Below are 24,529 nucleotides of genomic sequence, written 5' to 3'. Positions count from 1 at the left end.
TTCAGGAAGACTCAGTTCCCACACAGACCCTGCCAAAGTCCTGTGAGACAGCTCAGGGCTGGAAAGGCAAAAGTAGGCAGGCTCAGCTCCCCCATGGGTACTGCCAAGGCTTTGTACCACAAAACAGGTCTGTGAAGACAGGAGAAAGGCTCAACTCCCACACGTGCCCTGCCAAGGCCTTACACCGCCATCCAAGGCTGCAAGCACAAGCGGGCTGCAGGCTCAGCTCTTGAGACAGGCCGTGGTGGCTTACCATGGCTGCAGAGGCCCGCCGGGGGTTGCTGCGCTAGCCCTCTGCCTCTCCAGCCTGCAGCCTCTCCCCATCACAGCCCAGGCCCGCGCAGCGCTTCGCGCCTCAGAGCCGCCGCCTGGCGGAAAGGCTGAGGGCGCATGCGCGAAGCCGCTTTGTTCTGGCGCGGACGGCGCCGGCGCATGCGCCGTGGCTGCGCTGGGGACTCATTTTCGCGCGGCTGTGACTAATGTCACGCTGCCAGATCTACTCCTGCGCAGCGGCAGCCGAGCGGCTGCTGCGTCCCTGCGCGTGGGTCGGCGCGCGGGAGCCGGCGGAGGCGGGAGGGGAAACGAGACGACGGAGACAGAGGGGCGGGACTTCCGGCCCCTCATTTCCGGCCGTGGCGCTGCGGCGGTCGGTGTGGTACCGTTGCTTGGCCCGTTCCGCTCTGCGCCCGCCCCGCTGCCCCTACCGCCGCCACCAGCGCTCCGTCCCCACGTTATGCAGCGCCGCGATGACCCCGCTGGCCGTATGGGCCGCGGGCCGGGCGCCGGTGGTGCCCGCCAAGGGGGTGCTCAGCAGCGGCGACTGGCCCGTGGAGGGGGGGGCCGTGGGAACGCTAGCGGGGCGCAGCCACCACCGCTTCTGCCGCCCGGCTCCACGACAGGCGGCTCGTCCGGTCAGGCCTCCTCTGGCAACCCCGCTCCGCTGCTGAGCGGGTCCTCTGCCAAGATGGAGCCCGAGAACAAGTATCTGCCCGAGCTGATGGCCGAGAAGGACAGCCTCGACCCGTCCTTCACGCACGCCATGCAGCTCCTCACAGCAGGTACCGGGGGCCGGGGAGGGCGGGCGGGACGGCCCCGTGCAGGGCACTTCCAGGCTCGGTGGGACGGACAGGTTTTCTTCGGTCTCGGTGGAGTGGACACTGTATCCCACGAGCTCCGTGGGGCCGGTAGGACCGGAGGCAGCTCCTACTAAACGCCTTGTGCCTCAAGATTATTGAAGGACCCTCACACGCCCCGGGTCGCCGGGACGGCGGTGGGCAGCTCCCGGGGGAAGCAGGGGAGGTGGGGAGGCGGCGGCCCCTGCGCCGGTCCAGTCTAACTGGCCTGCCCGGTGCGAGATGAAATCCTGGGGTTTGGAAGACGAGAGATTTTTCTCTGTTTAGCCCCGTGCTTAATGGAGGGCTTGGGCTGGGAGAAGAAACGCAGACCCAGAAGTTTCTTTTTAACACACGGCGTGCCGTCATTCCGGCCCCCTCCATCCCTGGGGGGAGCAGGGGAACGATAAATGAACCTGAGATTGTCCATTGAGCGTCTGCTTGAGTCCCTGTGCGGCACGGTTTGTGATCTCTTTGATTTGGTTTTCCCTTCCGGCAAACTCTATTAGAGCTCGGTTGGTGTTTCTGATGAACCTAAAGAGGCGATGGAAATGGCAGTCTTTGTTCTGTGCCCAGACCGAGCCTCCTCCTTCCCCATCCCTGCCCAACCGCCTGGCGTTCTGATTGCCTCCCCGGAGCAGCTGCTGCTGCTGCTGCGCCCGCGTTCCGTGGCGCTCTCTCGGGTAGCTTCAGCTGCCCCCAGACACGGTAGTCAGCTGAAACAAATGGGAATGACTTAAAATGTTTCCTACCGCTTCCAGCTTTCTGTGCGTGAGTGTAGTGAGGAGCTGGGGAGGTACCCGGCGTGAGGCTGTGCTCGGATTTCAGCGGCAGGGGAGCGGAGTGTGCTCTGCTTTTTGACTGATTTGAAGGTTTAAGGTCTTGGAAATGAGTGGTGTTGCCACAACTGGTGCGGGGCTAGAGGTTTTTATTAGCACCTCCTCTACCATAGGGGAGAATCCTTGGGGAATTGCTGCCTCCCATTGTGTGAGGAGCTGAGGGGATAGCATCGCGGGGTCGGGCGGGGTGGGGGGGGGGGAGGTGGAACTTGGCTTCACTCTCGGGCATCTTCAGCTAAATAAATGAGTTTTATAATCCGATTTGCTGAGAATTTAATGCTTTTCATTAACAAAAGCCTTTTAGCCAGCTGATGCTCCACAGCACGGTGATAATGCTTCCCAGGGCAATGAAACCTGAGGAGCTGGCTGATTCCTGCACAAAGGAGGAGGTTCTCAGCCCCACTTAGCAGAGCTTTGGGGGGAGCAAGGATTGATGAGGGGTTTTTACGTTCGTTTTTCAACGTTACTGATAGTAGCCTGCAGCTTTGTGAGACTCCAGATGGATCACTGGAAGAGTTCCAGATGCTTCCTGCTTACTTTGGGTGTGTGGAAAAAAAATCTCTGCCCTTTGGGGAGCCTTCACCAGCAGCCCAAATTCAGACTGACCTGAGCAGGAAGCTTGTGAGGAAGAAGCTGCAGTTTAGATGTTGGCTGTTTAGGTGCCTTAATCCCTTTGCACAGGTGACTCCAAACTGCTCTGGAGGGCTCAAAATGTCCCTGCTGCTGTGATAGCCTTTGGGGATGTCGTGTTGCAGAAGCTGCTGTGAGGCTTGCTGTGGAATTTAGGTCTGGACCAAAGATTTTCATGCATATGGCCAGCACAGCTTGAGCAAAATGACTTCCAGACAAAGGAAGAACTGATTCTAGAGTGTCAGCAGTATTCCTGCTCCAGCCCCTCCTCAGGAGTGGAATTTGCTCGTCCTGCCTGCCTCTGGGAGAGATCCCTGTGTGGGTTCAGCTGCTGCTTTAGCAACAATCTGTTAAAGAAAATAAATAAAAAAAATCCCTGATACTTTTTGTGGCTCTAAAGCTGCTCAGCAGCTCTGGATTAAAATCAGCGTTGTTTGGGAGCCAGCTGAAGGGCAGCACAGGGACGCGAGGCCGAGTCTGAAGGATGTGCTTTGTGAGGGAGAGGCGGTGAAGTGGCTGCACTTCAGGCTTGTGCTACTCAGCAGCCTGAACACAAACTGCAGACTGGCATTTCTGGCACCCTTGGGCACGTTTTTCTCATCTCTGGTTTTGGGGTCCCTTCGCCTGCCTTTGATTCGTGCCCTTCCCAGCTGCTGTGGGGAGGGGAATGCTGATGTTTTGAAAGGCAGAATCCTCTCTGCTTGTGTGCAGTGGGGAGATGGGAGATGTCCCCTGATGTGGTACCTAGGTGCAGGGGTCCCTTTCCAAATCCTTAGGGTAATCTTCACTGGCTTTATTTAATGGAGGAAGCCCAAGTGAGGTGCTGATTGTCTCTGAGCCTCCTCTGCTGCAGATGGACCTGTGAGCTCTCTCATTCCACTAGCAGGTCTCTGTAGCTCACATCTTGTTGGTCCTTATGTTAAGTGCAGCCCTATACATCCCTAGAAGCGTGGGGTGATGAGGAGGGGTGGAGGTGGGTGGGTTCAGAGCAGTGAGTTGGATGTGGAGAACACAAGGTAGGACCCATGAAGGGATGGAGCACTGAGCAGTTGGAGTTAGAGCAAAGCACTGCAAAGCAGGGAGGTGTTGGAAGCCTCTTCAACAGAGCTCTCTGTTGCCCAGAGGGGCTGGTTCTCAGGCCAGGCTCCTCCAGTTGTGTGTTCCAAGGAAGGGATATGGGCTGTATGGGAATGTCAGATGCTGGATGGTGGCCTCACAAGGGTGACTTGCCAAGGAGCCAAGCAGTGGGATTAGAGATGGGCTGAGGTCACAGGGGTGATGAGAAACTGGATGTAACCCAGAGCAGTACAAGGTCCTGAAGCTTGCTTTGTGTGGAGTTCAGGCTGTCCTGAAATGGTGAAGATTATCTCAATTTCTGTGTTTCTGAGCATATTTCCTACCCCTCAAAGGAGCTGTAACTGCCACCTTGAACTCGTGCCCAGCTGTCACAGGCTGTGAGGTGCTAATAACCTTTCCCTGTTGCATTTGTCAATGTATACCTTGCTAAGCCATGCCAACACCACGAGCTGCTGGTGCCTGGCACTGCTGTGACCCTGCCTCCTCCTGCTCCTGTCCCCAGAGCCTCTCCTGCCCCTGCCATTTCTCACAGCTCACCTCCAGGCTTTCTCCTCTGTGCCATTTCTCACAGCTCACCTCCAGGCTTTCTCCTCTGTGCCATTTCTCACAGCTCACCTCCAGGCTTTCTCCTCCCTGCCTCATGCTTCAGCAGGGTTTCTTTGCTTCCCCATGCCCTGTGCTGGTGGCACTCCCCTCCCTTCCCAGTGCAGAGCTGTCTGCAGATGAATCCCAGTGTGGAAGCTGGAGGGGTGGGGGGAGTTATTTCAGCAGAAAGCAGGAGGGAAGGGCTGGGCTTAGGGCTTGCCAAATTCTGCAGCTTCCACTACTGCCAAAATCCATCCAGGAACAGGTCCCTGCTTCCTCCCCTTGGGAGTCAAACCAGCTGGGGAGCAGCAGTGTGGGAAAGAGGGAGCTCTGCTGTCTTCAGGAGGCTCCCATCCCCAAATTCTTGTGGGTTTTAGGTGAGGGTTTATGTTGGGTTTGGGGGCATGAGCTCAGTATTATCATGCTGCTAAAGTAGTGCTCTCAGTACTGAGAGTCCCCAGAAAGTGTCACTGCTTGCAGAGCCACAAGTGTGCTGCAGGACAAGGTTTGATGAGAGTGGGTTTTTTGTCAAGGAGGAGCCTGGGCTTAGCTCAGGAGTGGCTCTGTGGCTGCTTTAGTCTCCTCCTGGTCAAGCAGCAGCGTTACCAACCCCCTTTACCTGCCCCTTAGGACTTCTTCTGAGACAATGCAATCACTGCCCCCCATGAAGCCCTGGAAACTACTGCCACACAGTGCTGCCAGCCTGCTGCCATTCCCCGTGGCAAGAAGGTAACCTGCTGCTGCTGCACCTCTGCTGGGAGGCATGCTTCACCCCTCGAGGGGTGCTGCTCCTTCCTAGCAGTAAGTGGTCTGACAAACTGCTACCCCTGGGGGTTCAGTGCTGCTTCAGGTCCTGAAGCTGATGTGCCAGAGTGCAGGGCAGATAAGGCTGGAATCCAGAGCAGTAGGACACGCTGGAAGGGGCATGTTTGCAGCCCTCCTCCGCACCTCTTTCCAGACTTGGAGTTCCTTCTGCAGGTATGGAGGGGACTGCAAGGACACCCACACTGAGCTCCGTCCCCAGAGCTGCAGAACTTCAAGTCACAGAGTCACAGACTGGCAGGGACCTCTGGCAGGGACCTCTGAAGATTATCTGGTCCAGCTCCTCTTGCTGGCAGGACATGTTGCAACTGAGATGTTTGCAGTCCTCCTCCACACCTATTTCATTGATTGCCTCAGGTTGGAAGGGACTCCCAAAGGTCATCTTGTTCCAACCCCCAGACTTGGAGTTCATTCTGAAGGTGTGAAGGGGGACTGTGAAGTCACCCACACTGAGCTCCATCCCCAAAGCTGCAGAGCTTCAAGGTACAGAATCACAGAGTTCTGGGGGCTGCAAGGGACCTCTGGAGATCATCCAGTCCACCCCCCCTGGCAGGGCAGGTTCACCTAGAGCAGGTTGCCCAGGACAGCCTCCAGGCAGGTTGGGAATGAGTTTTTCTGCTCTTCAAGGTTTCTTCTGTGCCTTAGATTTCATCTGAAGGCTTGGTGAGAGTGGATCTGATGTTTAGCAAATGGTTAACTATTTGCTGCCCTCCCAGAGTGATTCCCAGGTGCAGCTGCTGCAGGAGGCTGAGTGAATTCTGCTGTGTGGTTGATGTCAGCTGTGAGTCACTGGTGTGCAGAGCCTGACCTCTGACTGCATTGTGCTTTGGCAAGGTAGAAGATGCCTCTGGGTAGTGTTAATTTACATCAAGAAGGGGTTTAGGGTGCTTTAATTCCTGCCATGTGTAGAAAACATTTCTTGTTAACATTCAAAATGGGCTTGAAGAAATAAACTTGCTGGGTTCAGAGAGCCAAAATATTTGAGAGGTGATCACATTGGATTAGGGAGTCTGAAGCTCTCTGCCTGAGCAGGGACAAAGCCACCAAGGCAACCTTCAGCTCCCAAATCTTAATCCTTTGCTCTGTTCTTAGAGCTGAAAGTCAAAACCCTCCCTAAAGCCACCCAGGGCAGCCAGCTCTGAACCTTCTCTCACACATTTTACAGTGCTTGAACTTTGCTCTTGTTTTGGGGGGGGTGTCTTTTTTCCCCCCATCATGTCTTTAGAGGAATCATTTGCTTTTAAAGCAAACTTCCCCTGCCTGCAGCAGCTCTGTGCCTCCATGCTGGACTCTTTCAAGCAGTTCCCTGAGGCCCTTCCTGAGCTGAGGGGCCCAGACCTGGGCACAATATTCCAGCTGTGGCCTCAGCAGGGCAGAGCAGAGTGGCAGGAGAGCCTCCCTGACCTACTCACCACAAGCCCTTCTAATCCACCTCAGGATGCCATTGGCCTTCTTGGCCACAAGGACACATTGCTGGCTCCTGGCCATCCTTGTGCTCAGCAGGTGGATAATGTGCCAAGTTGCATCTGATAGTCCAGTCTTCTCAAACTGAAATCATGACCACTGTGGCCACAGCACAAAGCTCCTGACCTGGACAGACATGACAGGAAGCACCCAGATCTTGCAGCTGCCCTCTTTACATTCTGGCAGTGACAAAGCAGTCTTCAGTTTCAGCTGTGTCTTGCAGCTTTAATCCACTTATGGATATCATCTTGGCTAACTGTCTCTCTTTCCCCCTGAGATGTGAGAAGTTGCATTCAGAGCTTTTTCAGCTCAGAGGAGATATTTATAGCTCTTGGGTTTGCTGGGGAAATGGCACAATTTAATCTTTAAGGTCATGCTCCTCTCCTGCTAAGCATCTGGAAATGGTAATTTGTGATGGCTGAGCGTGGTGTGACCAATTTCTTTCTCAGGCCAAAGAGTGCAAATGCTTCACAAGTGATTGGAGGTGGCTAATAATGGGTTGGCTGCAAATCTGGGGGAGATCATTGTCTAGTGCTGAGCATTACATAAAAATCATTCCTGGCTGGGCTGTTCCTGGAACATAAAACCCAGTCAGCTGGGGGCTGTGTTCCTCTGAAAGGTGTGCAGTGTTCCCCTTGTGCAAAGGGAGGTGCAGTCATGCCTCTGAGAACCTCTGCTGAAAGTGCCTGCCTTGAAGATACTCACTCAGGGCTTGCATTTAGGTTGGAAAGGATCCTCAAAGGGCAGCTTGTCCAACCCCCCTGCACTCAGCAGGGACACCTCCAACCAGGTCAGGCTGCCCAGGGCTACACCAAGCCTGATCTTGAATGTCTCCAGGGACAGAGTCTCATCCATTTGGGCTGGCTGTGAGGAGAGGACTGTCTCCAGCCATCCCTCAGTGACCACTGACTTTCCAGCCAGGCTGGAGAAGGTGTTTGTGTACCAGTTCCTAATTAGCCTACCTTCATGACCTACTTCCAGAAGGTTGCTTGGACTTTGTTCCAGATCCTCCTGAGGCTGCAGCATGCCTTCACTTCAAGTCAGAGGCTGCCTCTCTGGTCTTCCAGGACTCTCTAATTCACAACATACATTAAAAAATCAGAATCTTATTTTAAGAGACAAAAGAGGGGGAGGGAAAAAAAAAGGATGTGTAGTTGTTGCAGTGCCTGAATCAAGTTAAGGACTTGTGACACTTGCTTTTATGGCTGTGTGCCTGAGGCTTACAACTCCAGAAGCCCAGTTAGAAAGAAAGGAAAGTGCATTTCCTCTAATGAAATGAAGCTCATAAGACTTTCATCAGCCAGACTGCACTCTGGAGTGGCACTCAGGCAGCCTTCCCTTTATTGGGATTGTTTTCAGCTCATCTACAGCTCCTGATGGCAAGATCTGTTGGCACCACTAACTGAATTACAGATCTAAACCAGCTCATCAGCTCCAGCCATGGGAACTTGCCTGATGTGCTGATGGCCACAGTGTTAGCAGGACTGTGTGCAGTCACTGGGTGACAGACTGCATAGGGTTGGAAGGGACCCTCAAAGGTCATCTTGTCCAACCCCCCTGCAGGCAGCAGGGACATCTCCAACTAGCTCAGGCTGCCCAGGCTGATCTTGAATGTCTGCAGGGATAAGGCCTCAACCACGTGGAGCAGTGTTAAATCTCTACCTTCTCAGGACCTCCCATGTAGGGGTGGGAGAAATAGATTTGCAGCCTCATAGAAGGATTTCCCCAGCTGGAGGCTGGCAGGGCATGTTCCTGCACCCAGCTCTGCAGTGCTGCCTGCTGCACCCTGCCCCATCACCTCCTTCCCACCACAGAATGCAGCAGGTTGGAAGGGACCCTCAGAGGGCATCTTGTCCAACCCCCTGCAGCCAGCAGGGAGATCTCCACCCAGATCAGGGTCCCAGCAAGCCTGACCTTGAATGTCTGCAGGGATGGGGCTTCAACCACAACCCTGAGCAGCCTGTTCCAGTGTCTCACCACTCTCATTGTGTAGAGCTTCCTCCTGATGTCCGACTTAAACCTGCCCTGCTCCAGTTTCAAACCATTGCCTCTCATCCTATCCCCACAGACCCTTCTGAACAGTCCCTCCCCAGCCTGCCTGCAGGTCCCCTTCAGATACTGAAATGGTCAGAGGGGTTGGGGCTGGTTTTGTTGTAGCTTCAGGAGCCCACCCAAGGGCACTGCCTTTGTGGTGGAGGCAGGAGCCTGGGGACTGCTAGGGGAAGGCACAGCAGAAGTAAGATGCAAAACTGTGTTTGCAATTTCCTCCTTTCCTCTGCTGCAGTTTTTCTGCAGGCCATTCTCTGCTGGTGGTTCTGCTTTTTGTTCAGTATCCCCTTTTTGGCCTTCTGGAATTCCTAGGTGTGAAGGGAGGCAGAGAAGAGGCAGGCTGTGGGCTGGCACTGCCGAGGCTGGCTCTGCCTATCCAGACTCCCATGAATGCAGTGCTGAGTGGTGGTTATCTATTGACAGAGAAATGAGGGGGGGTGTCCTCTCCTAATTCCAGCCCTCCAACTGATGCTGGCTTGAGGAATGTAAGCAGCCCTATTTTTATCTTGTTTAGAGATTGAAAAAATTCAGAAGGGTGAGACAACCAAGAAGGAGGAGGAAGAGAACTACCTGGATTTGTTTTCCCACAAGAACATGAAACTGAAAGAGCGAGTGCTGATACCTGTCAAACAGTACCCCAAGGTGAGGGCCAGAAAAGGGCTTCCTGAATCTCTGGGATCTGCTTGGTTTGCTGTGGAGGTTTGGTTGGGTTGGGGTTTGTTTTGATGGCTGACTGGGAGGTAGCAGCTGGCAAAGTCTCAGGAGCAGTTGTGCCACTGCCCCACTGCCTCCATGGAATCTTTCTCTCCTGGGCAAGCTTGTGGGCTCTGGTTCCTTGATCCATCACACTTGGGAGCAAGCATAGCTGGGCTCTTTTATGGCTGGAAGAGGCACTTCCAGATGTAGAGCTTTTGAGTTCTACAGTTGAGAACTCCTTGAACTCTTCAGGCTTTGCTGGAGAGTAGATGTTAAGATTAAACACTTTGCAGGAGTTCATCTAGCTTGCTGATCTGTTGGTTGGTTGGCTGGTTTTGTTTAGTTTCTTCCCCTCAAAAAGAATGTTCTGGGACTTAAGTTTTCTGGTGCATTTGCTTTGGTCCCCTGGCTTTTTGATGAGCTGAAGAGCAGCTGGGAGGGATTCAGTTCTTCTGTCAGCCAGCACAGCACAGAGAAGAGCTAAGTTTAAGGCTTCTGAACTCTGGAGCTCATTTTCCTTTGGTGTTTGGTTTGGTTTGTTTTCTCCATTCACAGTTCAACTTTGTTGGAAAGATTTTGGGCCCTCAAGGCAACACCATCAAGAGGCTGCAGGAAGAAACTGGTGCTAAGATATCTGTGCTCGGGAAGGGTTCGATGCGAGACAAGGCAAAGGTGAGGGCAGCCCCCTTCAAAGCAGCCCCTGAGGCCTTGCAGTGTGCTGGGGGGAGCCACAGAACCCCAGCATGGTGGGGGGTGGAAGGGGACTTTTGGTGAACCTGCTCTGGCAGGAGGATTGGGCTGGATGATCTCCAGGAGTCACAGAATGGCTCAGGTTGGAAGGGACCTCAGAGATCATCTGCTCCAACCTTCCTGCCATGGGCAGGGACGCCTCTCAACCAGACTTGGTTGCCCAAGGTCATACCCAGCCTGACCTTGAACAACCCTGAGGAGGAGGAGGAGACATTCACAGCCTGCCTGGGCAACCTATTCCACAGTCTCACCACCTTCATATGAAGAATTTCCTCCTCAGCTCCAGTCTAACTCAGCTCTCTCACAGCTCCAAACCATTCCCCCTTGTCCTGTCTCTAGACACCCTCAGGAAAAGTCCTTCTGCAGCCTTCCTGGAGGATCCCTTCAGGTGTTGGAAGGCAGCTCTAAGGTCCCTCTGGAGTTTTCTCCTCTCCAGACTGAACACCCCCAGCTCCCTCAGCCTATCCTCATAGCAGGGGGGGGGGGCTCCAGCCCATCTTTGTGACCTTCCTCTGAACTCACTCCCAACAGCTCTGTGTCCTCCTGATGAAGCTCCAAGCAAGCCAGAGGGGCAAAAGCTTTTCATGGCAATGAAGGGAAAAGCTGAACTGTTACAGCTCTGTTACAGTCTTTGGAGTAAGCAGGAAGGGGAAGAAACATTCTTCTCATTTTTCCTGCTGGGAAAAAAGGGCAAAACCCTCCTGGCACTTTGTGATTCACTAAAGATTATCAGGAACATGCTGCTTCAACATCTTCACTGAACCATGAGAATTTCAGGATTTCAGAGGGAGCAGCTGGGAAAAAAAAAGAAATCCTTTTTTTTTTTTCCTTATTAGTTTTTGTTCTGGAGGGGAAACAAAGTCCTTCAGAGAAGGGCTTTGAAGGAGTTGCTGGAATTAATTCTAAGGTCCCTTTCCAACCTGAGCCATTCTGGGATTCTTAAAGCCATCTCATTAACACCAGGATCAAAGAGTGGAGGTAGAGGAAGCTGCTTTGAGGCATCAGACTTCACTAGGTGGAAATGAGCACCTCGAGCTCATTCCATTGAGGAGGAAGGGCACAGCTTGCAGATGCTTAATCTTCTAGGGGGGGGGGAGAAAAAGTGCCTGGTGTCAGTGCTTTGGCAGAAATATCAGTCACCTGGGAAGGCAGCTCTGAAGAGAGAGGAGGAAGCATAGCCAGCAGCAGGTCCAGGGAGGTGATTCTCCTCCTCTGCTCGGCTCTGGTGAGACTTCACCTGGAGCACTGCATCCAGTTCTGGAGCCTCTGTTAGAGGAAAGATCTGGAGGTGCTGGAAGGTGTCCAGAGAAGGGCCACGAGGAGGAGCAGAGGGCTGGAGCTGCTCTGCTCTGAGGAAAGACTGAGGGAGTTGGGGTTGTTTAGTCTGGAGAGGAGAAGGCTCCCAGGAGACCTAATTGTGGCCTTCCAGGATCTGCAGGGGGCTCCAAGAAAGCTGGGGAGGGACTTCTGAGGGTGTCAGGGAGGGATAGGACTGGGGGGGATGGAGCAAAACTAGAAATGGGGAGATTCAGGAAGAAGTTGTTCCCCAGGAGGGTGGTGAGAGCCTGGCACAGGTTGCCCAGGGAGGTGGTGGAAGCCTCAGCCCTGGAGGTGTTTGCAGCCAGGCTGGAGGTGGCTGTGAGCAACCTGCTGTGGTGTGAGGTGTCCCTGGCCGTGGCAGGGGGGTTGGGACTGGCTGAACCTTGAGCTCCCTTCCAAGCCTGACAATTATCTGATTCTGTGAAGTGTAGGTAGCACCTGGATGTTGTCATCATCTGTGTCCAGGCATGGCCAGAATGCTTGGGCAGACATTTCCTGGGGGGAGGGAAAGACAAGGAAAGCTGAAAGTTGTTTCTCTGCACCTTGTCTGGGTTGAGGAACCTCTGCTCTGCTTGCTTTCAGGAGGAGGAGCTGCGGAAGGGGGGGGACCCCAAATATGCTCACCTCAACATGGATTTGCATGTCTTCATTGAAGTTTTTGGCCCCCCTTGTGAAGCTTATGCTCTGATGGCTCATGCCATGGAAGAAGTCAAGAAGTTCCTCGTCCCAGTATGTACCTTGATCCCCTTTCCTCCTCGGGGGAGCTTGAGGGGTTGGAGATGGGGAAAGATTCGCAGAGCCTGAGGCTGGAGCTGCAGGACTTGGTGTGGTTGAGGAAGGCCTGGAGTATTAAGCCTGTGTTTAATACTTAAGATACTTAATACTTAAGAATCACTAAGGCTGGAAAAGATCTCCAAGGTGAAGTCTAACCAGTCAAAGCTGCCCAAGCCCCCACTAAACCACATCCTTCAGTGCCACGTCTCCGCAGGTTTTCACTCCCTCCACCACTGCCCTGGGCTGCCTGTTCCAGGGCTTGACAACCCTTTTATTCTTCAAGTCCAACCTAAACCTTTCCTGTTGTAACTTGAGGCCATTTCCTCTCATCCCTGCTGCTTGTCCCCTGGGAGGAGAGACCTGGCTGTACCCTGGCACCACGTTCTGGGAGCTGAGAATACTCCGCCTGAAATCCCAGGGGCGGGCGGAACCCTGGAGGGGTGGGCAGCAGGGAGGTGTGGAAAAGGATGTGGGCACTGTGTGATTTCTGAGAGTCTGACACAGAGAGGAGGAGAAATTGCTCTGCAGAGTGTCTTTGAAGGAGAGAGGTCATCTTCAAGGAGCCCCTGGGAGGTACAAAACCCCAGCTTGCTAAAGCGAGCGTGCAGCCTTGCTATTTAAAGTGTCTTATCTGTGGCTGCCTTCAAGCAGCGTGTTAAACTTGTGCAAATGGGCAGAGAAGTCACTCTGCAAGCCAGCAGTGCTGTGAAGACACATCTGGCAGGAGCCTGCTTGCTTTGTGGCGTTGCCATGGCGCCGTGGAGATGCTCTGAGCGAGGCCCAGCCCGTCTGAGCGCGGAGGGGACGGGTGGGCTCCCGTGGCTTCCTGCGGGGTCACCAGGGATCTGTGCTGATTCTCAGAGCTAAATCCCCTGAGGGGAGAGAGCCTTGTGGAGCCAGACACATGCTGAGTGCCTAAGAAATGGGAAGGACAGCCTGGGTTTGCAAATGGGGCTGTACTCTTCAGCAGGCTGCTGCCTGCCCTGCTCCTTCAGCGTGTCAGTGTTTCCTGCTGTGTGGGCTCGCTGCCAGCCACTCACCTTTAAGTGGGAGCTGTGAGGTGCTGAAGGTGAGAGATGTCTTGCCTGCCTTCACCTCTCAACTCTCCACCATGTGCAAATAAATCTCAAAGGAACCACAGAGTCATTTAGCCTGGAAAAGGCCTGGGTCATTGAATCACCATTAACGCTGCCAGCTCTGCTGCTAAGCCATGCCCCTCAGCACCACAGCTGCACAGCTTTTCAGTACTTCCAGGGATGGAGACTCCACAGCCTCCCTGAGCAGCCTGTGCCAGTCTTTGAGAACCCTTTCAGGGAAGAAATGGCTCCTAATACCCAATCTAAACCTCCCCTGGTGCAACTAGAGGCCATTTCCTCTCATTCTATCACTTGTTACTAGGAAGGAGACCAAACCCCACCTGGCTCCAACCTCCTTTCAGGGAGCTGTAGAGAGCAGTGAGGTCTCCCCTCAGCCTCCTTTTCTCCAGGCTCTACAACCCCAGTTCCCTCAGCCCTGTTTTCCAGACCCTTCACCAGCATTTTTACCCTTTTCTGGGCACATTGCAGCCTTTCAATGTCCTCTTGGAGTGAGATGCCCACTATAAGGAAGGCATCTTGCTGCCATCCTGGGATGCTGAACATCAGGTAGCCCCAGAACCCTCGTGAGGGAGGTCACACAGTATAACTAAGGTTGGAAGAGACCCCAAGGATCCTCAAGTCCAACCTGTCTCCACAGACCTCATGACTAGAGCATGGCACCAAGTGCCACATCCAGTCCCCTCTTGAACACCTCCAGGGATGGTGACTCCACCACCTCCCTGGGCAGCACATCCCAATGACGAATGACTCGCTCGGTGAAGAACTTTCTCCTCACCTCGAGTCTAAACCTCCCCTGGTGCAGCTTGAGACTGTGTCCTCTTGTTCTGGTGCTGGTTGCCTGGGAGAAGAGACCAACCCTTCCCAGCTACAACCTTTCAGGTAGTCGTAGAGGGCAATGAGGTCACCCCTGAGCCTTCTCTTCTCCAGGCTAAACAATCCCAGCTCCCTCAGCCTCTCCTCACAGGGCTGTGCTCAAGGCCTCTCCCCAGCCTTGTTGCCCTTCTCTGGACACCTTCAAGTGTTTTGATGTCCTTCCTAAACTGAGGGGCCCAGAACTGGACACAGGACTCAAGGTGTGGCCTAACCAATGCAGAGCACAGGGCACAACGACCTCCCTGCTCCTGCTGGCCACACTATTCTTAATGCAGGCCAGGATGCCCTTGGCCTTCTTGGCCACCTGGGCACACTGCTGGCTCATGTTTAGGCGGCTGTCAATCAGCACCCCCAGGTCCCTCTCTGTTTGGCAGCTCTCAGCCACTCTGACCCCAGCCTGTAGCTCTGCCTGGGGTTGCCGTGGCCAAAGTGCAGCACCTGGCACTTGGACTTGTTAAATGCCATGCCATTAGACTCTGCCCATCTGTCCAGTCAGTCGAGGTCCCTCTGAGGTCCTCTGCCCAGGGACCAGCTGTGGTGCTCAGTGCAGCTCCTGGGCATGCAGGTGGTGTGTCCTCCTTGGCCTGTTTGGAGGAGGCTGGCAGCTGTGCACTGCTGCCTGCTGTGCAGATCCCAGTACCACTGACCAGCAGCTTTGAGTTTAGGACTCTCAGGTGATTTTACATCCCTGGGCGGCAGCTGGTGAGATCCTGGAGCCCCAAGGCTGGCTAGTTAGCTGTTCTTTGGAGCTGACTCTCTCCCTTCTTTAGGACATGATGGATGATATCTGTCAGGAGCAGTTCCTGGAGCTCTCCTATCTGAACGGTGTCCCAGAGCCAGCTCGCGGCCGAGGAGTCCCTGTGAGGGGAAGGGGAGCAGCTCCACCACCACCTCCACCTGTTCCAAGGTACCTTTCCCATACCCCACAGACCTGGAAATGTTGCATCTTGCTCAGGCTTGTGCTGCCAGATGAGGCTCCCACTCCCTGTTCTCACACATCAGCTGTTGGCCTTGACCTTGGCTTTTGGCCATGGCTTTTCCAGCCTTGTGTGTTGCAGTGCTCTCAGCCAGCTGGCACCAAGCATTTGGTGTGTTTTGAGGTGGAATCTGGGGGGCAGTGGGATGTCTTCTGTCTTCTTTTGGATGCCTGAAGACAGTAGCTTCATGAAGTAACCTTTCAACAACTGGCCTGCAAAGCCATGCTGTAGATTGATGGGGGTCATATTTGCTTCTGGAGCCTGCAGCAGAAGCAGCAATTTCAGTTTGAAGTGACCTTCCCCAGGAAAGTTAGAGGCTGGCATTATTCTGTCATAGCTGTCAAGGCACTGGGAGAAATTGGTGATCGAGCTGTTGCTGTAGTTCTTGCTTCACTACGTCTTTCATAAGGAGAAAGTCTTTGCTTCTGAGTGTTTGGCTCAGAAGTGCCCCTGCTCATCTCAGCACTGATCTTCACAGGCCTGGGCTGGAGCAGTCATTACAGGTTAGGGCCAGGGGCTTGCTTGAAATGAACTCAGAGAAATGATTTGGCCAGAGGTTGCTGTCAGATTTATGTCTTCATCTGTGCAGTGTCTGATGCAGCAGAGGCCTCTCCCCAGAAGAGGTTTCTGTGAATCCTGCAGTGCAAGAGCATTAACAGCTCCTGGGCTTTGGCTCTTGATGAAGAGCTCGTGGCTCAGCTGATGAGGACTCTCTTATTTATCAAGTGGGTGTAAGAAGCACCTGGGCTGCCCTCGGGGCTCAGCTGGAGCAGCAGCACAGCCAGAGCTCCTCACAGTCCTTTCTGTCTCCTTTCCAGGGGGCGTGGGGTTGGCCCTCCCCCTCCTCCTCCTCCTCCTCGGGGAGCCCTTGTGAGAGGAGCCCCAGTGAGGGGCACCATTGGCCGGGGAGCTGCTGTAGCCCGCGGAGTGCCTCCTCCCCCAGCAGTACGAGGTGCTCCTACACCCAGAGCACGTGCAGCTGGCATCCAGAGGATACCACTTCCTCCTCCTCCTGCTCCAGAGTCCTATGATGACTATGTAAGAAACTCTTTTTTCTTTATCTTTGGGGTGTTTTTGTTTGTTTCAATTCCAACTCCCTGACCATGCATTTAAAATAAGGCCTAAAAGCAGTGAGATGGCATCAGAAAAGTGACCACCAGTCCCTAGTGTGGTGCTGGGTGCCCTGCTCTGCCTCTTTAATCCCCATAGGAACTGCTGATATTCTGTATACAAGGGAAAAGGTGGGGTTTATTCAGCTGAAATGTACCCCCAAGGCTGCAGCTTGCCCTAAAAATCACCAGGATTGAGGTAGTTTACATCACACATTCCTCCTGCAGGAGGAATTCTTTGAGCATGAAGCCCCAAAGGTTTCTCCCTGGCCCCCAAATCCTTGAAGGGAATCTGTGAATGAGCTTGGTGATGGTTTAAGCATCACCCCCCTGCCAAGCCTCTCTTGGCCCCTCTGCTCTTGGTGCTCTAAAGGAGAAGCAGGACAGCTGGGCTGGATATGCACCAGCATTTTGGGGAATCCTCACAGATAGTGATGTTTCCCCTCATGAAAAAAACCTCTCACAAAACCAATCAATAATTAATAGGTTGGGATTGGTCCACCTGTAGATCTTGTGGTGTGGGTGGCACATCCTGGCACGTGGATTTGTAGTGCAGACAAACTGCAGCCTTGGACATGTAAATGACTCTGATCAGTCAGTATTGGTGTGGCTCATTCCCCCATGCCACAGGACACAAGATCTTGGTGAGCTTTGTCTTATGATTGAGCCCTTTCCCTGTGCCTCCACCCTGGAGCCCCTTCCCTGTGGCAGACCAGGATTCCCAGGCTCTTCTGGGAGCAGCTGTAGCCTGAATTCAGTGTTGCCATTCCTCTTGCTCAGGCTTCAACCTTTGGTCCTTCCATTCACCCTGTTTATGTCATCATCCATTTCAGGGCTATGATGATGCCTATGCAGACCAGAGCTATGAGGGCTATGAAGGTTACTACAGCCAGGGCCAGGGGTGAGTTGCTTGTCTCTGTTTTACTGAGCTTTATGCATGATCCTGGTTCCTTTTATTTCTTTTAAAGGAATGGAAGCACATTTCTAAGCTTGAGCTGTACAGAGAGTGCCTTATTCTACTGGAATCTACCTGGGAAATCCCTTTAGGGGGTGTCCCAGTGTCCATAACACTCCAGGACACCTTGGCCATGAGTCATGTTGAGGCATTTTTGCTTTCCAAGTGTTTGTGCAGGTTGTGTGCAGTTGAGGAATGTGATTTCAGCACCATGTGTAATCACCCTAATTACTCTTCCAGGGACACAGAATACTATGATTATGGACATGGGGAGGCACAGGATACCTATGACGCTTATGGTATGTCTCTTGACTGGGAAGGGGCTGCATATAGTTGGGAATTACCTACAGTGGTTGGGAATTGCTTGTGGCCTACCAGGTGTTTTCCACTCCATGCCCTGAGCAAAAGCTTGAGGAGAACCTTAAAGGTTTCTCATGGTAGAAGATTGATGCCCTAAAGATGTGGGTTGGAAGGGACCTTAAAAGGTCATCCAATTCCAACCCCCCTGCCATGGGCAGGGACACCTCCCACCAGCCCAGGTTGCTCAAGGTCTCATCCAGCCTGGCCTTGAACACCTCCAGGGAGGAATCATCATCCACAGCCTCCCTGGGCAAGCTGTGCCGGTGTCTCCCCACCCTCACTGTCGAGAATTTCTTAATAGCAAGTCTAAATCTGCCCTCCAGGTCTGAACACCCAAAGGCACTCTGTGGTTTTGAGGTTCTTACCTAGCTTGATTGTCCAAAGTTGCTGCTTTTTCAAATTCCCTGTTTCACTATAGAAATATCTTTTCATTTCCTCTGTAGCTTCAGAGTATTTTAAGAGCTCTGGATTTCCACCCACAGTGATGCTTTTGCTGGAATCTGGTTTGCAGGGATTGTGTTTTGTTGAGCTGGATGAGCACATGGTTCCATCTGCTTCCTTATGCTCTGGAACCTGCTCACTGACACTGTACCTTTGCTTGGGAAGTGGATTTAAGTGTCACACAAAGGCCTCACTCTGGGGGGGAAACAGCTTGGGTCAACAAGATCTGCAAGTAGTCCCTGAGGTTTAGCTGATTGGAATTGCCTGAAGCTGTCAACTTAGGGCTATGAGAGAGCACTTTATAGATCCATAGAAAGGTTTGGGTTGGAAGGGACCTTGAAGGTCATCTAGTTCCACCCCCCATGCCATGGGCAGGGGCACCTTCCACCAGCCCAGGTTGCTCGAGGCCTCATCCAACCTGGCCCTGAACACCTCCTTGGAGGGGACATCCACATCCCCCCTGGGCAACCCGTTCCAGAGTCTCACCACCCTCATACTGAAGAGCTTCTTCCTAAGCTCCAGTCTAACCCTGCTCTCCCTCAGCTTCAAACCATTCCCCCTTCTCCTGTCTCTAGACATCCTCAGGAAAAGTCTCTCTGCAGCCTTCCTGCAGGATCCCTTCAGCTACTGGAAGGCAGCTCTGAGGTTCCCCTGGAGCCTTCTACAGGCTGGACACCCCCAGCTCCCTCAGCCTGTCCTCGTAGCAGTTAAGTCATGAGGAGTTCACATTCAGGTGCTTCACCAGAGATGCTTTTCCAGTCCAAGATGCAGTGGAGCAGACAGCTGCTGTCTTTCCCCTTGGCTGTCTTTCCTGCCTTCAATGGCTTGGTTTGTTGCCTGCGTTCGTCAGGCAGCACAAAGAGGCCTTTGTGCCTCCTACTTGGTAGGAGAGTGGTGGTGGTGTCTGGGATGTGAAGGCCAAAATGCTCCCTTGTATACTTGGCATGGAGTTGCCACAGCTAATCTGTTTATCCACAGTCATTTCCTTTTGGTCTCTGCTTTCACAGAAACAGAATTAGAGAACTAAATTGTTGAGCCAGGCTGGAGATTGGGTCTGAGAGAATGGGAATGAGCTCTGTGGTGGTAGGAACAGGCTTGGCTGGCTGCTGGGCTTGGCTTTCAGGAGCTGGTGGACCTGGAGGGAAAGGCAGGTGTGGAAGTATGAGTGGTGCAAGCACAAGCCCATAATGAAAGCTGAGTTTGGATATTTGGAACATCAACTACCTAGGGGTCAAGAGGGGACTGAACTTCATTGGCTTTTGGTGGCAGCAGAAGGGTTTGGGTTGTCCTGTTGTGTGTAGTGTCCCATCAGCAGGGCCAGCCCCAGCAGCATCTGCTCTGAAGAGGCAGCAGCTGCTGTCTGCTTGTATATTTTCCTGTGCTTGTAGAAGGGAAGGAACAGAAAAATCTGGAAGCAGGCTGGTGTCTGGAAGTCCAGTCAGACATGCTGCCATCCTACACCTCTTCTTTTTTTTTTTCCCCTTTTCATTTTCTTTTGTCTTTTTGTCTTTTTTTCTCTCTTTTTTTTCTTCTCTTTTCTTTTTTTTTCTCCTCTTCTCTTTTTTTTCTGCTCTTCTCTCTTCTTTCTCTTTTTTTGCCCTCCTCTTCTCTCTTCTTTCTTTCTTTTTGCCCTCCTCTTCCCTCTTCTTTCTGTCTGTGATTTTGCCCTCCTCTCCCCTCTTCTTTCTGTCTGTGATTTTGCCCTCCTCTCCCCTCTTCTTTCTGTCTGTGATTTTGCCCTCCTCTCCCCTCTTCTTTCTGTCTGTGTTTTTTGCCCTCCTCTCCCCTCTTCTTTCTGTCTGTGTTTTTTGCCCTCCTCTCCCCTCTTCTTTCTGTCTGTGTTTTTTGCCCTCCTCTCCCCTCTTCTTTCTGTCTGTTTTTTTGCCCTCCTCTTCCCTCTTTCTTTGCTTGGTTTGGTGTTTGTTTGGTTTGGTTTTTTTTTGTGTTGTTGTTGTGTTCTTATTCCCACAGGGCAAGATGACTGGAATGGCACCAGACCCTCCCTGAAGGCCCCCCCAGCCCGGCCTGTGAAAGGGGCCTACAGAGAGCACCCATACGGACGTTATTGAACCAACAAAAATAACACGAAGGGGGGGAGAAAAAAAACCCAAACTATCAATTATGAGCAAAAAACAAAACCCCAACCCCCCAGGTTGTTACTGATTCTTGTATCTCCCAGGATTCCTGTTGCTTTACCCACACCAGACAAGTAATTGTCTCCCTGTTTTTCTTTGTGGCCCTTTTCTTTCTTTTTTCCCACCCTCCCTCCCAGTCCATCCTCACCTCCCCTCACCCCTCCTACCCCCTGCATTCTGGCTTCTTGTCTGTAGTGTTTTAAAACTGAGTTAAATAGAGATTTAGAGGACAGCCTTTTTAATTCATTTCCTTTTTTTTTTTTTTTTTAACCTTCTCTCTTTTTTTTTTATTTTCCCTTTTTTTGTTGTTTTTTTTTTAAAGTGTGCAGATCGCCTTTCTTATTTTATTTTTTTGCCTCTCCTTTCTCTGTTGTTGAGCTAAAAACCCCACAAAAGATCAACTGTACCTTTTTTAATAAAAAGCAAAAAAAACAAAAAAAAAACCACAAAAAAAAAATAGAAAAGCAAACAGTTAAAAAAAACAAAACAAAACAAAACAAAAACAACAAAACCAAACCATAATAAATGTTAGTTTCCAATGCTTTGCTTAGCACTTAAGAAATTTAAGGGGTTTGTTAACCTTTTTAAGTTTGGATATTATATTGTTTTATTACTTTTTGGTTTATTTGTTTGTTTGTTTGTTTATTTTTGGTGAGGAACCCTTAAAAGTTGCTAGTTGCAGAATCCCAAAGTAGGCTACATTTCAAAATTCAGGGTGGTGGTGGTGGGGGAGGAGGGGGGGGGGGGGGTTATAAGCATTAAAAAGCAAAACAAAAAACCAAACAACCAAAAAAAAAATATCATAATGTTAACAGTAGTTGCTTAGAAGTAACCTCAAGGTGTCAAACCATCCTTAAACAAAGGAAAAAAAAAAAACCAACAACAAAAAACCACCAAAACAAAACCAAACCAAACCGATTGCTGGCGAAATCTTCAGTTTAAATTTTAATACAGAGGATCCTCCAAACAAATTAAATAGTTTTGTTTTTCTTCTTTAAAAAAAAAAAAACAAAAACAAAAAAAAAAAATAATTGACTTAAAAACCAAACAATTAGAGGGGTTAAAAAAAAAAAAACAAAACAACAACAACAACAAAAAAATTGACTTTTTCCTTACGTGGGTTTTGAAATCTAGCCCAGGAGCTTGCAGTGTTGAGAGATGCTTGGGAAGCTGATTTGTGCTTTTGTGTTCCCATTGTAAAAGGGGGGGAGGGGGTCTGAGGTTGGTGCTCTCTGAAGGACTTTTTAATGTGGGGGGAAGGTGAGAGGGGGGAAAAGGGGGGGAAAAAAAAAAACCTATAAAAACCAATAATAATCAATTGACATTTCAAGTGTGGCTTTAATAGCCTCATGTTTGCTCTGAGAAAACAAGAGTGTTCTGTGAGTAAGTTTGAACTCTTCAATGGTTTCGTTGTTTTGCTAATATTTTGGGGGAGGGGAGGGATGAGGGGAGGAGGGGGGCAGGTCAAAACAGTGCAAATTTCCAGCTGTTTTTTGCCAGCACTGTCAGGATTACCAACCCCACCTTGACTTGTTCAGCCACCTTGGCTTGTTCAAGTGTGTCTCAACACTTGCTCTGCCTAAAAAAGGGACGCTGCAGCTGAAAACAAAAAGCAAACCAGACAGACAAAGCAAAAAAATAGAGGGGGGGGAAAAATAAAACCCCAAACAAACAAACTTCACTTTGTACATAGGATAAAGGCCTAATTGGATTTGTTACCCTGTCCTCCCACTCTGTTTAAATGCTACATGTGTAAGCCTGCCTAAATAGGTAGCTAAAAACTTGTCAAAGGTGTCTGCTGCAGTTTGTCAATAAAGTTTAGTCCTTTTTTAATCAAATTAAATGTGATGAATTGTCATTTTTATGTGAATTTTTAGTATTTGGTAGAGCAATAAGAAAAAAAAACCAAACAAATAGTGACTTGTAGTAGTAGTAGTATGATCCAAATAACTATTACATTAATGCTAAAGCTAATTGTCTTCTTAAAAGATGATGTTAAAACAGAAAGTGGGGGTTTTATTTGGTTTTTGGTGATTCCTACCAAGCTCACTGCATGAGCTGGATTTTGATTTCTTTCTTTTGAGATAAGAAAAAGGGGGAGGAAAAAGATATTAAGGTTTTTTTCACCCCCTGGAAGTTATGCAAGCAGTTTGATCCTGACCTGTGGCAAAAAAAAAAAGACAAAACCCTCTGATTTGTGGCTAAAAAAAAAAACAAACAAAAAGGTAGTAATCTATCTGTAGCAAAGTAAAAAGTGATCTGTGGTTAAAAAGCTGACCTGTGGTAAAGTAAAAAGTGATTTGTGGTTAAAAAGCTGATCTGTGGCAAAAGAAAAAGTGATCTATGATAAAAAGCTGATCTGTGGCATAGTAAAACTGATCTGTGGTTAAAAAGCTGGTCTGTGGCAAAGTCAAAACTGATCTGTGGTTAAAAAGCTGATCTGTGGCAAGGTCAAAACTGATCTATGATAAAAAGCTGATCTGTGGCAAAGTCAAAAGTGATCTATGATAAAAAGCTGATCTGTGGCAAAGCCAAAAGTGATCTATGATAAAAAGCTGATCTGTGGCAAAGCCAAAAGTGATCTGTGGTTAAAAAGCTGATCTGTGGCAAAGCCAAAAGTGATCTGTGGTTAAAAAGCAGATCTGTGGCAAAGCCAAAAGTGATCTGTGGTTTAAAAGCTGATCTGTGGCAAAGTAAAAAGTGATTTATGGGGGAAAAAGCTGAACTGTGGTTTAAAAGCTGATCTGTGGCAAAGTCAAAACTGACCTATGGAAAAAAGATCTGTGGCAAAGTAAAATGGTCTATGGAAAAAAAAAGCTGCACTGTGGCAAAGTCAAAACTGATCTGTGGTTAAAAAGCTGATCTGTAGCAAAGTCAAAGCTGATTTATGGTCAAAACTCTCATCTGTGGCAAAATGAACACTCATCTATGGTAAAAAGACTTGATCTGTGGCAAAATGAAAACTGATCTATGGTTAAAAACCTGATCTGTGTTGGAATAAAAACTTGCTCTATGGTAAAAAAAAAACCCTGATCTGTGGCAAAAGGAAAACTTGATCTAGGGTAAAAAAAATGCTGACCTGTGGCCAAAAGCAAAAAGAAAAACCCTGATTTGTGCCCCAAAAAAGTAGTAATCTATGGTTAAAAAAAAAACTGATCTGTGGCAAAAGGAAAACTTGATCTGTGGGAAAAGCTCCCATCTGTGGGGAAATAAAACCTCATCTATGGTAAAAGTCCTGCTCTGTGGGCAAAAAAAATAGCCCTGATCTGTGGCAAAAAAAACTTGACTTGTGGCAAAAAGAAAACCCCCAACCTAATCTGTGGGAAAACCAACCCTGATCTGTGGTTAAAAAAAAGCCTGATCCATTGGAACAAATCCTGACCTGTGACAAAATGTGGTAGTTTTAGCACAAGAAAAACTTGATCTATGGTAAGAAGTCTCACCTGTGGCAAAATAAAAACTGATCTGTGGTAAAAAACTTGGATGTGTGGCCAAAAAAAATCCACCCTAATCTAGGGTCAAAACCCAGCCTGTGGCATAAAGAAAGTTAACTGTGGCAAAACCCAGCCTGAATGGGGCAAAAAGAAAACCCTGATCTATGGCAAAAAAACCAAAGCCAACTACTCACTTGAGCCTGCTGGAAAGTGTTGATGGTTCTGTGTTGAATTATTCAGATTTCAGGAGGCCTCCCAGAACATTCCAGGCTCCAGCTTTGAGTCTGAAATGGCTGGTGACAAAATGAAGGCTGAGAGAGGAAAGAAACCAAAAGACCCAAACAAAAATCAAATCTAAGGCTTAGCTGCCACTGCGGAGGAGAAGGAAGCTTGCACCAACACCACCACCCCCCAAAACAAACCCTTTTGGCTAAATTGCTGCCCTTTCCTATATTTGGGGTTTATTTTGTTTCCAGTAGCTTTCCCTTTGGCAAAGCCACTTAAAAAATGTCTCTTGTGTTCGAGGAGGGTGCTGCCTATCCTCAGATCCTTCTGAGAGGGGTGCGTGTGGCTGGCTCTTAAGAGTCTCCTACAGTAAACTGCTGCTTTTAAGAAAGGACATGGGGGAGAGGGGCAATGGTTTGTATACTAAAAAAGGAAAAACAGAACAAAACAAACACCAAAAATTAATCATAGAGTTGTTAGGGTTGGAAGGGGCCTCAATGATGGTCCCAGTTCCAACCCCCCTGCCCCAGGCAGGGCCACCTCACGCTAGATCAGGTCGCTCAGAGCCCCCCACCATCCAGCCTGGCCTTTAAAACCCACCAGGGATGGAGCTTTCTGCCCCCTCCCTGGGCAAACCTGCTCCTGAAGCTGGCTGGCCATTTGGAAAAGGGGGAAGAGAATTAAAACTGCTTTAGGGGGGGGGGGGGGTGGGGGGTGGGGAGGGAGAGGGTTGAAAAACAGAGCTGGAGGAGCCAAACTGCTTGTGGCAAGGGGGCGATTCCGAGGGGGAAGTCCTTCTTAAAAG

The 24,529-nt window shown here is 50.5% G+C and overlaps 1 protein-coding gene across 1 annotated transcript; it reads left to right on the top strand.

Moving 5' to 3' along the window:
* The first annotated feature begins 533 nt into the window (after positions 1–533).
* On the top strand, positions 534–20,020 carry KHDRBS1 (KH RNA binding domain containing, signal transduction associated 1). Its single transcript, XM_054170915.1, has 9 exons — positions 534–1,058; positions 9,093–9,220; positions 9,830–9,946; positions 11,927–12,073; positions 14,859–14,995; positions 15,884–16,103; positions 17,008–17,075; positions 17,370–17,428; positions 19,902–20,020. Exons 1-9 carry the CDS (start codon positions 734–736, stop codon positions 19,997–19,999), a joined length of 1,299 nt encoding a protein of 432 aa, XP_054026890.1. The 5' UTR covers positions 534–733; the 3' UTR covers positions 20,000–20,020.
* Positions 20,021–24,529: the final 4,509 nt, after the last annotated feature.

The sequence above is a fragment of the Dryobates pubescens genome, chromosome 20 (assembly GCF_014839835.1).
Source record: "Dryobates pubescens isolate bDryPub1 chromosome 20, bDryPub1.pri, whole genome shotgun sequence".
NCBI lineage: Eukaryota > Metazoa > Chordata > Aves > Piciformes > Picidae > Dryobates > Dryobates pubescens.
This window is presented reverse-complemented; position numbering and strand designations above follow the sequence as displayed.

Excerpts from the sequence above, each read along its gene's own strand:
- KHDRBS1 (XM_054170915.1), top strand. The coding sequence starts at position 734 with ATGCAGCGCCGCGATGACCCCGCTGGCCGTATGGGCCGCGGGCCGGGC. Across the intron at positions 14,996-15,883 it reads CCACCTCCACCTGTTCCAAG|GGGGCGTGGGGTTGGCCCTC; the intron begins GTACCTTTCCCA and ends TCTCCTTTCCAG. Across the intron at positions 17,076-17,369 it reads TACTACAGCCAGGGCCAGGG|GGACACAGAATACTATGATT; the intron begins GTGAGTTGCTTG and ends TTACTCTTCCAG.